Source organism: Arvicanthis niloticus, chromosome 2 (assembly GCF_011762505.2).
Source record: "Arvicanthis niloticus isolate mArvNil1 chromosome 2, mArvNil1.pat.X, whole genome shotgun sequence".
Taxonomy (NCBI): Eukaryota; Metazoa; Chordata; class Mammalia; order Rodentia; family Muridae; genus Arvicanthis; species Arvicanthis niloticus.
In genome coordinates this window covers 63,176,099-63,191,800 of record NC_047659.1, presented here as the reverse complement: position 1 = coordinate 63,191,800, position 15,702 = coordinate 63,176,099, and the positions used below count along the sequence as shown (strand labels likewise).

Sequence of the window (15,702 nt, the reverse complement as noted above, 5' to 3'; positions counted from 1 at the left end):
AGGGTTCAGCAAGACAGAGAGTAAGGATGGACTCGAAGAATAGAGATCAGACAGAGTGTGATTCAATCCCGTTTATTCTTCAGTCCCTCTTCCTAGTCCAAGTCCCAAGTCTTGAGTTCTTAGTCCCTAGTGCCTCCAAGTTCCAAGCTACTTTCCAAGCTCACTTCCAAGTGCCTATCTTGAGTACAAGTGTCTACTGTCTAATTCTAAGTTCTTCCTCCATGTGCCAAGTGCCTAATACCTAATAATAATAATTTCTTCTGCATGCCTCTTCCCTTTTATATGTCTCACTTCTAAGCCATGCCTTTAAGTCACACTTTTAAGTCATGCCCTTAGGTCTTGTCTCTAAATCTGATCTCAAAGTCGCCCTTAAGTCACACACCTTTAAGTCTCACTCACCCAAGGGAAAATCTTGGGTATCTAAAACAAGATGTTATCAGAGTGTGCTCAGCTGTTGTAGGCTATTGTAATCAAGTCTCTTGTCAGGGTATATGGTTCAAGATGGCTGCAAGGATGATAGCCGTCTTCTGTCGGCTCCCCACAGGAAAGTGTTTCTTCAGGCTAAAGGTTGTGAAAATGAGATTTGAAATTTAGAAATTTTCATTTGGAAAATTGTAAAAGTTGAAGGTATAAAATCAATGCATCAACTTGTAATATATGGTTTATCATTTTAGTACAAATGACACTCAGAACAGTATAAGAAAATTTATCAAAGTTCTAGTTTCACACTATTCCTGTAATAAAACCCAGGGAGCAATGTAACTTAGGGAGGAGAATTTCTTTGGCTTAAACTTCTAGTGCAAAATCTACTATGGGAGGGCAGGACAGGAACTCAGAGAACCAAAACCATGGAGCCATGGAGGTTGTTTGCTTGCCTTTTGTTTGACTTTCTGGTTTGTGCCCAGTTAGCTCCTTAAAAAACAAACAAACAAACAAACAAACAAAACCCAAAACAACAACAACAAAACAAACAATTTAAAACAGAATTATCAGCATATGAACAGCTCTAGTCACAGTGAGCAGGGGCTTTCCTCCATCAAGACACTCCACCAAAATGACTAAAGTTTAGTCTTCAGGAAAACATTCAATTGAGGTCTTTCTGTCTGTAGACTGTGCTGTGTCAAGATGAAAATTGAAGTTAAGTAGTGTAGGGATAATGTCTTGTACGCTATGTGAAAGCATTGCCTGTCAAAAAAGAGCTGGGATATAGCAAAGCAGGAGAAAAGTAAGTAGGACATCTGCAGAGTTAGGAAAAAATCAGGTACTTAAACAATTATAAATAGCACCCCACGTTCCCAAACAGTGACATGGATGCTTATTTAGTTATGAATTAAAGCCTAGGCCTTAAGCTAAGATTGTTCTCCAGCTAGCTCATAACTCAGTTAACCTGTTCATACTTTTCTATGTCTGATTACCTCTCCTCAGCTTCATATGTCTGACTTTTTTTGCATCTTGATGTGCCTTCTTCTGAGAATTCCTCTCTATTCCTGGAAGTTCTGCCTTTTCTCTCCTGCCTTGATATATAGGCCATTCAGCTATGATTTTGACTGGCAATGCTTTTACACAGTGCACAAGATTGAGATTACACCAATGAAGAAGGACAGATATCTTTTCATAAGGTATATCCTGTGGGTCCTTGTTCCAGAGGGCCTAGCCAGGTGTAGGGGTCCAGGCCGAGGGGATAGAGTGTGAACAGGGAGTGGGAATCACCTCCCCTGCTGCTGCCTCTGCCTATGTCTCCTCTGTTGCCTCCTAGTCACTTCCAGATGCTGTACCTGTCCCTCTGCACTGAGTGGGTCTGGGCTGGGTCAGTGAGGTGCAGGCTAGCTGGTCAGGAGTGGAGGGTCCTGAAGGTCTTCAGGAGAGCAGATCTTTTCCCAAGTGTTACAGCTCTTGCAAAAGAAACTCTAGGACAATGGGATTATTTTAGTACACCTTTACTTCTCCTGAATAGGGCTCTTATATGCAGTTTTGGGGTGAGTTAGGGTCTGGCAGCAGATAATGCTCATTGGATTGGTCTGAGAGCTTGGGGATACCTCATCTACATGTGGGAGAGCCTGAAGCACTATTCCTACATGACTGGTGGCCATAGACATCTCTGTGGAAGGGGCTGTGGAGGGCTGAAGCCGAGTGAAAGGAACCAAGAGCCCAGAAGAATAGCAGAACACCTTCTAACCCATTAGGGTCCGGGGTTCAAGGTCTGTACTCGACCAGGTGTCCAGCTGCCTCTCACAGCCCACCACCCCACAATATCCCATACCAATGGACTTTTAACTTATTATAATTAAGAGCCCATCTCCTTCAGGTTCCATAGAGTTACTGTGAAATGTCTGATTCTGATTCTATCACCTAGTAATTGTACATAACACACAAAAGTGGACTCACCATGGCTTTGATTTAATCTGATTTCAGACATGCCAATTTGATTTTTATTATTTGTTATCTTTGTTGATTTAAAATAAAGTCTGTTCAAGTGTAGCACTTGTTAATTTTGAAGTTACTGTTGCCTTTGGCCTTCTGTGTATTAAGAATATAAGCATGTGGCAACACAAGTAGACATCCATTTATCTCTTATAGAATGGTTAAAAAGGCTTGCTTTCAATTGTTATTGGAGTTCACATTTCTATACAAGAATGACCCAAAGACAGATGAATCCTTCTCTTATTTTCCAATTTCCCAACTTCTATTTATTTATTTATTTACTGCTTTTTTACTACTATTTGAAGAGAAAAGATAGGCATATAAAAATTTATAGCTCAGCTTTAAAAAATGATAACAATGGATATTAGTACATTCATTGATGCATGTCATCTTTGATCATTTTTTCTGTTTTCTTTTCAAAAATATTTTAGTTATTTAAACTGTACAATTTAATTTTTCTGAAAACATTGTCAAGATTCAGAATTGAATGAAAATAAAACCATAGCAAAATGAGACACAATGAAAAATAATGGCAAGAGGACAGTTTATAGCACTGAGCAGTAATATGGAAAAGGTTTGAAGCTCTCATTGGTGCAATAGTGTCATCAGTGCCATAGGCATAGCCAACTGCTTTCTAATTGGATTCAAAGCTGGCTCTTCTAGTTAAACCCACATCTTTCCTCTACAATGTCAGAACAAAGGACATATGGCTATGGTCTTTACAAAATTGTACAACTGGGTAGTTTTGTAGACATTAAAACTAGAAGACTGTGAAGTCTTGTTTTATGGTATCCAAGAGATGCTAAAGCATGGTGTGAGTAAAAGGATTGAGTCTCCCACAAGGAGTCCCTGAGTTTCTGAAGGTAAAGCCTTGGTGGTGACATAAGGCTGCTGAAGATGGCAGGTAGTACAATACAGCAGATGAAGCTCCTATATATGGAATGAAGCTGGATCATGAGAAAAGTTGCTTGTATTATAAAATAGCAGTGCTGGAATGGTGGGGCTAACTAATAACTTTAGATCATATATATATATATATATATATATATATATATATATATATATTATATATTCATTGATGCATGTCATCTTTGATCATTTTTTCTGTTTTATTTTCAAAAATATTTTAGTTATTTAACTTTACAATTTAATTTTTCTGAAAACATTGTCAAGATTCAGAAATATATATATATATAAATATATATATTATATATTATATTATATATTATATATTATATAGTATATAGTATATAGTATATAGTATATAGTATATAGTATATAGTATATAGTATATAGTATATAGTATATATTCCAAGATGTCAGCATACTTGGAGCTGAATAATGTAGAGTCTACTCTTTTGACTTTAGCTATGGATTTTGAACTATCATTCCTTGCTATAAATGAATTATTTCCCTTTAGAATGAAACATTTACTTGTGCAAATACATATAGGACCTTTGTAACTCATTTTTTAAATTTAATTAGCACTTATGGAAAGATAGCTCAGCAGTTAAGAGCACTAGCTGCTCTTCCAGAGGACCCAATTTTGGTTCCTAGCATCTATATTGCAGTTCACAACTGTCTTTACCTCTTATTCCAGGGGATCTGAGACCCTCATAGAGACATATATTCAGGCAAAATACCAATATACATAGAGTAATTTTTTTAAAAAAAATTACTTACTATTTTCTTCTAATGGATGCTGTCCATAGTTCTAGATAGTTCTATACAGTCAGCTGGTGAAGAAAATTATTTTTTTTCTTAGCAAGCCAAGGACACAACATGCTGGAATACTGACCAATAGGTAAAACACACTGGTCCAGTAGAATTATGATTGTTTTGGTTATAATCATTTCAAACTAAACTTGAAATATGGTCAATAGGAGGGAACCCATACCTTGTACTGTAAATGTAGTAATAGCCTATGAAGAAGGAGGTCACAGGTCCTAGGGAAGAATCTATTACTGTTGTTTTGTTAAATAGACATTGCATTAGCTTTTTAAATATTCATGTTTATCTATATAGAGTAGTGTACTTCTTAGCCTTTAACATTGCAGCTTCTTTTTTTATGAAACTATTTCCTTATGCTTTGAGATTTATAAAATAATATATCATTTCCACTTTCCCTTTCCACCATCAGAAAGAACTATATTCAACTAAGAAATACTGAGAATAGGAGAGATTTTCTTTTCCAGGAAAAACCAATTGGTTCTCCAATACCAATGGTCATTTAGTGCATAGACACATAACTTTTCATAATAAGTAGCTGTTTAGTGCTCAGTTCTAAATGGCACTGCTATATCCCCTCCCAGGACTTAAAAAGGATTTTAAAAGGTAAGAATGGAAGAAATTGAAAGTGAGAAGATGCTATGAAATAGTATGATAGTGAATTTGGACTCATAAATAAGGAGTACATATTGATACCTGCACAATACTGGCACAAGAACCAGTCCTGTAACATTATATCATGGATAGAGGATGAACTCATAAGTTCTTTCCTCCCATTGAGGAGATATTGACAATTAAAGATTGCTTGAAAGGTGGCATCATTTTCTTTACATTTGTGGCTACAGTGAAGCTGAACAAGCTCCAGTAAATAATTCCCTGCCCTTGTTCATCCAAGCAGCCTTACAGCCAGGGTCAGAAACAAAAGACATAGATGCAGTTGAGAAGAAGGGGCTCATCAGAATCAGAAGGTGGGCAAGGGAATACAATGGATGGTCAGTATGGATCATAATACATTATACATGTTTGTGAAATTGCCAAAGAGTAAATAAAATATTATCAGAGGAAATTAACATATCTATTAATGAATACAGTACTTGTTAGTATTTTCTTAAACCCATTCAAATTATTCTTATATAATAATTAGTAGAGTTCTTTATGACAAAAATCAGCTTTTATTTTGGTTAGTACATAAATATTATACTTAAAAATCTTCACAGAGATACTACTTTCCATCCATCATATGTGTTTTATTTCTGCGAGTGATACCACATTAAAAATCATCAAATAGAAACATTTCCACCCCAATAGTTTAAACTTGACTTTGGATGAGAATGGAAGTGTTACAACACTTAATCAAGTGAAAAAGTACATGAAATTATGTCTTGCATACTCCTGGGGCCGTAAGTCATACAAGCCCTCTGGGAGCAAAGAATAGGTCTCCCAAGTGGATCACCTCTGGAGAGACCCACATTAAATTGTATTCACTATTAAAATGGAACTTTTTTGTTTTGCTTTTATGGCTAAAACATGATGTGTTAAAGACTATTTGAGAGAAGCATTCATAACATTCTTCTACTCTTTGAGACCTACTCTTCTTTACTACAACTGGAAGGAAGCACTGCATGCAGTCTTTGTTCACCAGGGAACAGATGGTACTCATCAGCAAACAACATGGCTCTATTCAGGTTTTTCAAACAACCTACTTATGCTTAAACATATAAGGAACATTTTTACATTTTCAAAGATAATTTAAACTGTGGTAAAGTAATTTATAGTTTTGGTGTTGTGGTCAAGGTACTGTGTGTTTCACTCAAACACTGATTTTACACTTTATAAGGGTGGTTTTGAGAGATTTATATAAACTCTAATGATCAGACTCCTTATCTTAAATGGGGAGTGTTGTTATGAAAATCAGAGCATATAGAACTCTATAAAATGGTATATGTGGAGCCCAGAAAATAGCATTTAAAAGAAATAACTGTTCAAGTGCCCATAAAAATCTTCAGATCTCAATTTCTTTCCTTCCCTCATCCCTACCTTATTATCCTACCTTCACTATTTTCATCTTCCTCCTCCTCCTCCTCCTCCTCCTCCTCCTCCTCCTCCTCCTCCTCCTCCTCCTCCTCCTCCTCCTCCCCCTCCTCCTCCCCCCTCCTCCTCTTCTTCCTTCCCTGGACTTTTCCTAGTCTTATTCTTTTCTGTCCTCTGATGAGCATGTACTTCTTCAAGTTTAATGTAACGAATCATTATTTCACATTTTTACTTTTGTGCTGACACCAAGAAATGCATAAAAGGACCAGATTTTGTGTTTTCTGGTATCAATGCAATAATATTCTTTTCTAACTATATGATTATTTATTTATGAAGATAGTAACCCTTTGGGTATAAAGGTAGTATGCTTTAAAGTTTTATAAAGAATACTGATTTAGAGTTATGGAAGACTGAAGTGCTGTTAAACTGTATATAATATTGAAAATGAATATTAAAACTATATATCATAGATTTACAACTTATCACTAAAGTATGGCACAAGGAAGGATATTATGTTCAAAGTCACATATGTTACAGAATGAAGTGACTTCTGACTTATATCTACTTCAGTTCCCCTAAGTGTTAGGTTTTTGCCTCAGAACCTTTCAGGAAAACTTAAATTGAAGCTTTAAACAGCTTTAGTGTTGATAATTATGGCTTGATTGCTCTTCCCAAATGAGCAGATTCACCACATCTTCAAAGATGAGTTTCTGAAATCCATTAGGAAGAAGATGAGAAAGAACAGAGAAAAGTTCCTTCTCCAACATTTCAAAATAGTAAGATAAGGAAGTCAAGACATTTAGGGGCATTAGAAGGTCAACACTGAATGGGGAAAGGGTGATTAGTCATCTTTGGAGAGCATATTTCCCAAAGAGATATAGCAAAATCTCTCTATTGAGAAACAGACACGACACACATCTTTTATGGATAGCTAGTAGCCATAGAAGAAAAGATGGACTTTTTTTTTTTTAAGGTTGGACTTTAACAAGACAATTTCAAATAAGATTTTAATTGATGATTATAATTTACAATACCAGTCTTGAAAAACATTTTATATTAACCACCCAAGAAAAACAACCTTTTTTGCTCATCCCTCATTATCTATCTATCTTAAATTAACCACCCAAGAAAAACAACCTTTTTTGCTCATCCCTCATTATCTATCTCTCTATCTCTCTATCTCTCTATCTCTATAGAGAGACAGAGAGACAGAGACATTTTATGTTAACAAAGATCTTCTGTTCTTTGCAGATATACTGTTGCTACAATTAACTTTGGTGCTAAAATAGTGGGCTATGTGGACAGGTGGGCACAGGAAGGCAAACTTCCCAAAGTTACTACTCAAGGGGATAGCTAGTAACATCCTGTATCACTCTAGAAATTCAAGTGAAAAAAGAATTCATTGGGCTTTTTAAAAATGTGGAGAAAATCAGTTGGTTCCTATATGATAATATGGATATAAAACCAAAGAGAATAGGATGTGTATAAATGTTGAGATCAGTGCATGGCCATTTATAGAAAGATAATAACACATCAAAGTTGTCAATGTGAAGTACTTTGTTAGGTGAGCTCCTTGGTTCCACTTTACTAATTTGGTAAATGGTCTGCAGACCTTGGGTTGTTTTCAGGAACTTAAAAATAATTGATTTTGTGGGTTTTGATATTGATTTTTAAAGTTAAATTCTTTGATAATGACATCTTAGTTATTTCAAATAAACTCTATAAATATTATGTTCCTTTTTAGATTATAGCATATATTTATAGTGTCTATAAATGAACATTTAATTTCCTGTGCTCTTCTGACTTACTAGTTAAAAGCTTCACCTCTGACACATGCATGTCATTAGTGTTGTATTTACAGTATCACTTGTTAGTAATTCTAAGTAGTCTTGTTTATATATCATAAATATTTCCTCTTTCAGTACTTTGACACTGTAATACATCCTATTATAAAATTTCTTAATCTCATTTTATTTTTAAAATAAAATTTTGGGGCTGGAGTGCTATTTCAAAGATGTAAACATACTTAAGATTCTACAATTGGTTTCTAATATTTATTTTCTAAAAATTGCATGAAGAAAGGAATGCTTTTAAAAACATGACTGAAAAAAGATTCCTTTCACTCAACTGATTCCACTTTCTTCCTTTCTTTCAGATACACAAGCATTGTTTAAAATAATGTGGATGTCAGTATTCATGGGTTCGTTTTGTTTTATAGTTTATAGCATACAATGGTAAAATCTACAAAGTGGGCTGAGTGTGGTGGCACATGTCTATAATCCCCGTACTTTGGAGGTGGAGACACAGGGATTAGGAGTTTAAATTCATTCAAGGTTACCAGGTGAGTCTGGTAGATCCTGGGCTATATAGGACCATATAAACCATATTAAAACAGTCAAACAAAATCCCCATCAGCTTGTTTTTGTTTTATTATTTGTTTGTTTTTTTGCTTTTGTTTTTGTTTTACACCGGAGATCTTAATCACTCAATGATTCTGGCTATTTTGATATCAAGCTGCTTTGTTACCTTTTTTCAAAATAAATTTTTATTTGTTCTTTGAGAATTTCATCCATGTTATATTGTGATTCTTTCCCACTCCTTCATGCTTCCCAGACTCAAATGGCAGAAACCAAACAATTTCTAAATTTCCAACTTACTTTGCATTTAGTCTAATTTTAGATTTATGCAAATAAGATAAAATGAGAGGCTTCAAAGTTTGACTAGCATTGATTCACTTGATACAGCCACACAGCTTTATATGTATTCATTTACCAAGGTAGAGAAAAAAATTGCAAGATTTGCCCCATTTAAACAAAATAATTATGTTTAGATTAATTTTCAACTATTATTATTTTAAGTAACAAAATTCAATTCATACTAAAACTTAATTCAATACCTTATATTTATCATTTCCTCCATGATATAAAATCATAACCCTCGTGATAGCAACTACGTAAATACGCTGTGGTCTTCATTTTCTATGTTTTAACACAAGTTGTGGAACTTGTTTTATTAGAAAAATGACAATGCCACTTTGGTTGAAATGGATGTGAACATTATGTAGAATATAAAAAACTATGCTAATTAAATTACTTAAATTTAAAATTAACACTGAACTTTATCTTGGAACCTATCAGTCAAGTCTTTCTTTTTTTTCTCAGCAGATGGTCTTTATATTTTACCATTATTAAGAACATTAGAAAGTACTATGAATTGAAGCCATTATGTCTTGCAGCTACAAAATCAAGTATTTTACCTTGTGAATAGATATGATGAATAGCACTTATTAGTTTTGGCTGTGTAAATCAAGAGTTATATCTGAAATTAATTATCTGTTGAATGTCATTATTTAGGGCCATTGTTCTTAGCCCTTAACATCTCTTTCCACAATTTTTCATAATTAATATTTATATAATCACCATAAAAACCTTGCTACTATTAAATCTGTTTGTACAAATGAAGCGCATGAGACAAGTACCATGAGTGACATTTGACATTTTCTTTTGAGCTTCTGCATCTTTGGAGAAGAGAAGGTAGGCTGTTTATGAACATGTTTTATAATTAATTCATATAGATTTCTTATCACATATTTTAAAACTATATACTTATCACTTAATTAAGACTATCTTTTCTGAAAAAGTCATATTATATTAATAAAAGGCTAAGTTTCAAGAGCCCAAGTTGTCTTCAATGAGTAGTCTTTCTTCTTCAAATATGTACTGCCACTAGCTTCCATGTCTTGCTGATTGGTTCCCAACTCTAGATTCTTCACTGTTTATTCTGTTGCCTTTATCAAGATGCCTTTCCCATATGAACAAAGAAACAATATTATTTAACCTTTACACACAGAGGGAGATGGCAGAATAAAAAACAATGCTACTGTAAAGTTTTTACTGAGGAAAACAATCTTAGTTTTTACCCAGTTGACTCTATGGAGACCTCCTGGGTATTGGCACCTGAATCTCTTAAGATCCTAGATTACTCATCTACTCATTGTTTTATCTTAGCAATCTTATTATAAATTTTGAACAAATAAAGTATAATTAATAAGCTTTGCCATATACTTCTGATTAGAGGTGAGTCCTCCATGGCTTATAGTGGCTTGTAGTCTCACTAATTTCATTTAGCTTTCATCAAAGCAGCCTGAATGTTTGTTTTATAAAGTTCTGGTCACATTTTAAAATGATGAATTAAACGGTAATTTTCAACATTTTAAAAGTACAAAAGACAGGGTTTGTTTTTTGTTTTTTTTTTTTTTTTAACAGAGCATAGATGCTTCTTCAGGATCTTTCATAGTTGTAAACAAACTCATAGTGCAGACATATCTTCAAATGAATGATTAGTCACCTCTCTTATTGCCAAATAAGGCAGTGTTCTAATTAGTCACTGAATATTATTCATCTTAGACTAATGCATGAAATATCTGACAGGATTATTAAATTATGATCTCTTGTTTATACCTAGATATGGCTTCTAAATATTTTTAATATTTCACTTCAAAAATACAAAGATAATGATAAAAGATGATTTTTCAAATATATATCATTTTTATTGCCCACCAGAGTATATTCTTTCATCCTAGTATGGAAAATGTGGCTATTTTATCTGGTTCAAAAGTTTATTCTTACTTTAATTTTACATGTTGTATATCTGTACACTTCATAAACATTCTAAAATTTGTTTTTAATAGTAATAAAATAAATACAAATAATTTTGCATAAAATCACACCAACTTGTTCATAGTAGTTCTGTAAATTGTATTAAGTGTTTGCTTTTTCATAATTGTAGATTTAGTTGAATACATCTTACTTTTATTATCATCTTATGAATCATGAAAAACCAGAGCTATATCAGTGAGTTCATATTCCTGGGGCTTTCACAGAACTCAAAAGTAGAGAAAATACTGTTTGTTATATTTTTGTTAATCTACCTTGCAACTATTGGGGGCAACATGATAATTGTGGTGACCATCATCAACAGTCCTGCACTACTGTGTTCCCCCATGTACTTCTTTTTGATATTCCTGTCCTTCCTGGATGCATGCACTTCTTCTACTGTCAGCCCCAAGATGATTGTTGACTTCTTCTACAAGAGGAAGACCATCTCCTTCGAGTGTTGCATGACACAACTGTTTGCTGTTCACTTCTTCACTGGGATGGAGGTGATTGTCCTGTCTGCCATGGCCTATGACCGCTATGTGGCCATTTGCAAGCCACTTCACTACTCCTCCATCATGAACCGGAGGCTCTGTGGCAATCTTGTGATGTTGTCCTGGGCAGGAGGCTTTTTGCATTCTATCATACAAATTATATTCATGTTGCAGCTGCCCTTTTGTGGACCCAATATCATTGATCACTACATGTGTGACTTGTTCCCATTATTGAAGCTTGCCTGCACTGACACACACATATTCATCATTTTGGTGTTTGCCAACAGTGGGTCTATCTGCATCATTATCTTCTCTATTTTGCTTGTCTCCTATGGTGTCATCTTGTTCTCTCTGAGAGCCCACAGCTCTGAAGGGAAATATAAAGCTCTCTCCACCTGTGGATCCCACATTACTGTTGTGGTTTTGTTTTTTGTCCCATGCATATTAACATATGCACGACCTATATCTGCATTTTTCTTTGAGAAAAATGCTGTTGTGTTTACCACAGTTTTGACACCATTGCTCAATCCTATAGTTTACACTTTCAGGAATAAGGAAATGAAGAATGCCATCAAGAAAATGTGGAAGAAACTGATAGTTTCTGATAGATACTAAATTGTTTCATATTATGCTGTGTAAATGGATTGGTAGCTAAGAGCACTCCATATTGTACAAAGAGAAGACATCAGTTGTGATTTCTAGAATCCATGTCAGTAACTAGGCATCCCAGGGCCCTTTAACCTAGTATTGGTTCAATGGCGATAACTTAATCACTGATGCAAAGAAAATAGTTACTCTTGACACAGGGATATAAAAGCTCATTAGAGAACATTTGCCAAAGCAATAAATTACGCCACAACAGAAGAATATATACAATGTAGTCTTATGCATTTGTATGTAAGTGAAAGATCACAAACAACATTCTCTCTTCACATATACAAACATATATATACTACCTACATGCCCATCTATTTATCCTCATAAAAACATGAAGAAGCAAAGTATACACTTGCAAAAAAAATGGAATGATAAGGAAGTCAATATGTACTTCGAAATTACATTATGTGGGTAATATATTGAATGAAATGGCATCATTGTTTAGATGGTTATTCAATGTTTGAGGTGAGAAAATTTTTATGTTTTTAATTTTCTTTTTAAAAAATTTTTATTAATCATTCCATTCATTTACATCACAAATGATATCCCACTTCCTGGTTATCCCCTCCACTACCTCCCCCCCATCCCATGACATCCCATTTCCAGGTTACTCCTCCACCAGCTTCCCATCCTACTTCTGCCCTCCCCCTAACTTTTTCCTGTGTAATATGTACCTCCATCCACCTACACTTGTAATATGTACCTCCATCCACCTACACTTTCTGGCCCCATCACTCCAGCATCTCCCTACTCTGTGGCACCAAAATGTTCTGGGACCAAGAGCCTCTCCTCTCATTGCTGTTGAGCAAGGCCGTCCTCTTCTACCTATGTATCTGGAGCCAAAGATCCCTTTTGGTACATTCCTTTCTTGGTGATCTAGTCTCTGGGATAACTGGGTGGTCAGGCCAGCCTATGTTGTTTTTCCAATGGGGTTACATTCCCCCTCTGCTCCTCCAGTCCTTCTGCCAGCTCCCCCACCAGGTTCCCTGAGTTCAGTCTCATGGTTGGCTTCAAGCATCCACCTCTGCATTGGTCAGTTGCTGGTTGGATTTCTCAGGAACTGCCACACTTGGTTCCTGTCCACAAGCATCTCTTGACTGTAGCAACAGTGTTCGATTGGTGTCTGCAGACATCATGTATCCTCAGGTGGGGCAATTCCCCAGTTGGACCTTCCTTCAGTCTCTGTTCCCTTTTTTTGTCCCAGTTCTTCCTTTGGACAGAAACATTTTCCGGTTAAAAAAAACTTTGAGATCGGTGGGTGACTACAACCCTCATCCAGGGGCCATGCCCATCTACTGGAGGTGGTCTCTGCAAGTTCTATCTTGTTGAGGCCCACACTCTGCCTCAACACTTTGGGGCTAAGTGTTCTGGTCAAGAGAGAGAGTGGGGCAGGAGGGGCAAGCGACTCAAAGAATGGAGACAAGACAGGGTGTGTGGTCCAGTCTTAATTCTGTTCTGTCTCTCCCCATCTCCTTTATTGAAAGGAAATCTGGGGTATTTATCAACACAAGCAGGAGAACACAGGTGAAAACACTTTACCACGTGCAGCATACAGCTGAGGTCACTAAACAGCAAAGCAAGGTATGTGGGATAAACAATGTATTTATCAGAATGTGCTTCAGCTGTTATAGGCTTTTGAAAACCAAGTCTTTCACCAGGGTATATGGTTCCAGATGGCTGCAATGTTGATCTAGCCGCTTTCTACTAAAGTTGGCTCCCAACACTATCTCCCCCATCTCTGTGCATTGCAGCTAATGTCAATACTATTGGATCCTGGGAGCTTCATGTTTCTCTGGTGTCTGAGATCCACCAGTGCCTATCCCCAGTTCCTCACCCCCCTGATACCTATTTTTTTGAGATTGTAAAATGAATACATTATTTTTCCTCTACCTTTTCTCCCTTCAAACCTTTTCATATGCACCTCCTTATGACTTTCACATTCGTGGCTTTTTTTTCATTAATTGTTATTATTTGAACATATGTATATACATGTATGTATATTCTGACCTATAACTGTCTCAGTCTACATAATGTTACCCATATGTATGTTTTCAGGGATGAATATTTGGTATTTTATAACCAATGTGAGTGCTTTTTCCTGAAGAAGACTATTTCTTTCACTGTCACCCAGGTATGTTGACACACACTGGTAGGATATGCTGAAGAGGTTGAGGTAGAAGGTTCCTGAGAAATGACTACTAATTAGTACTATCACATGACAATACCAGTTCATGTGAAATAAAATCACAAGTGTTTAGTCTCATAAATCTAATGAAACATTATACATACATATGCATATATATGCGTATTCTATTCATGGTTATGTTACATTATGTGAAAGTTTTCAAATTGAATTTTCAGGATAACATGCTTTTGTTTTCAATAGTATTGGCAGGACAACTGAATTTTATTGGAAAAATTGCTAAGTACTCATATTATGTCTCTCCTTAATTTTACATGGCAAAGGCCAAAGTACAAGAGTCTGCAGATTCATGATATGGTATTGCATTCCCATTGGAATTTTATAGGAATTAAGATATGGATCAAACCAATATTTTGAGTAACGTTTGAAGCTCACATCAGACAAAATGTATAATAAAAGTTTGGTCATTTTAGGGTGATTTGTCCACCTAATCTCTGTGTTTGTCATCAGACTCAAAAAAGATGCATCTTCTTGATGTCCTTGCCCTGAAAAATAAAGGATTTTTTCCCTCAAAGTTATTCATTTGTCCCCAATAGTTAGCTTATAAAAATGAACGTGTAATATCAGTGCGTTGACTGATTAACAAAGCTGTTAATGTACTGTTTGAAAGAAAGCCATGAAATAAATTATTTTGACTACAGTATAGTATCCAAAACAGATATATCTGTTTGTAACAATTACAAGTTCAGAGCTAATGAAGATCCATTAATCAAATCACTGTATTCAATGTGATGCAAAACAGCATCATTTTTTCTTTAGAAAAACATCTGAGGAACATCTTAAGTGGTCTGTAGAAACTGAGAAAGGCCACAGACATTCATGTATTCCTTTCAACACCCATTGGCAAATTTCCTTTTTGATAAATATCAACAATTCATGCTTTCATATCTGTATTTCAGATTAATTGTAGCCTCAAATCACCTTAATTCAAATCCTCAATATCCCAGACTGCTCTGCTGCTCTGGTCCGTGGGTCAGGGTCTAGCAAGAGAGAGACAGTGGGGGAAGAAGAGGAAGAGACTCAAAGAATGGAGACAAGACAGGGTATGTAGTCAAGCCTTGTTTACTGTCTCCGCTCTTGCAAGGAAATCCTGGGTATTTATAAGCACAAGCAGGGGAACACAGCTAAAGACACTTTACCACATGCACCATGCAGCTGGGGTCACTAGACAGCAAAACAAGATATGTGGGATAAACAAGATGTTTATCAGAGTGTGCTCAGCTGTTGTCAGCTGTTGAAAAACAAGTCTATTGTCAGGGTATATGGCTCGAGATGGCTGCAAAGTTGATAGCTGCTTTCTGTTAAAAGTCGGCTCCCAACACCCCAGTAGAAAAGAAATATTTTTAAGTCAAGAAATAAATACTGAAAACCACTCCCTTGTTTTTATTTAAACTAGTTTAAATATTAGCATTTGCAGATTCTCTTAAAGCTTTCAACTTTCCATGTCAGCTTCTGTGTTGAACATTTAAGCATGGCAAGATTCATTAATATATTTTTAGTTCCAAGAAACTAT

At 35.5% G+C, this 15,702-nt stretch overlaps 1 protein-coding gene across 1 annotated transcript; it reads left to right on the top strand.

Annotated features, from left to right (window-relative positions):
• The first annotated feature begins 10,883 nt into the window (after positions 1–10,883).
• Positions 10,884–12,642, top strand: LOC117704628 (olfactory receptor 4C15-like). Its single transcript, XM_034496838.2, has one exon. It carries the CDS (start codon positions 11,012–11,014, stop codon positions 11,942–11,944), a length of 933 nt encoding a protein of 310 aa, XP_034352729.1. The 5' UTR covers positions 10,884–11,011; the 3' UTR covers positions 11,945–12,642.
• The last annotated feature ends 3,060 nt before the right edge of the window (positions 12,643–15,702 follow it).

Excerpts from the sequence above, each read along its gene's own strand:
- LOC117704628 (XM_034496838.2), top strand. The coding sequence starts at position 11,012 with ATGAAAAACCAGAGCTATATCAGTGAGTTCATATTCCTGGGGCTTTCA.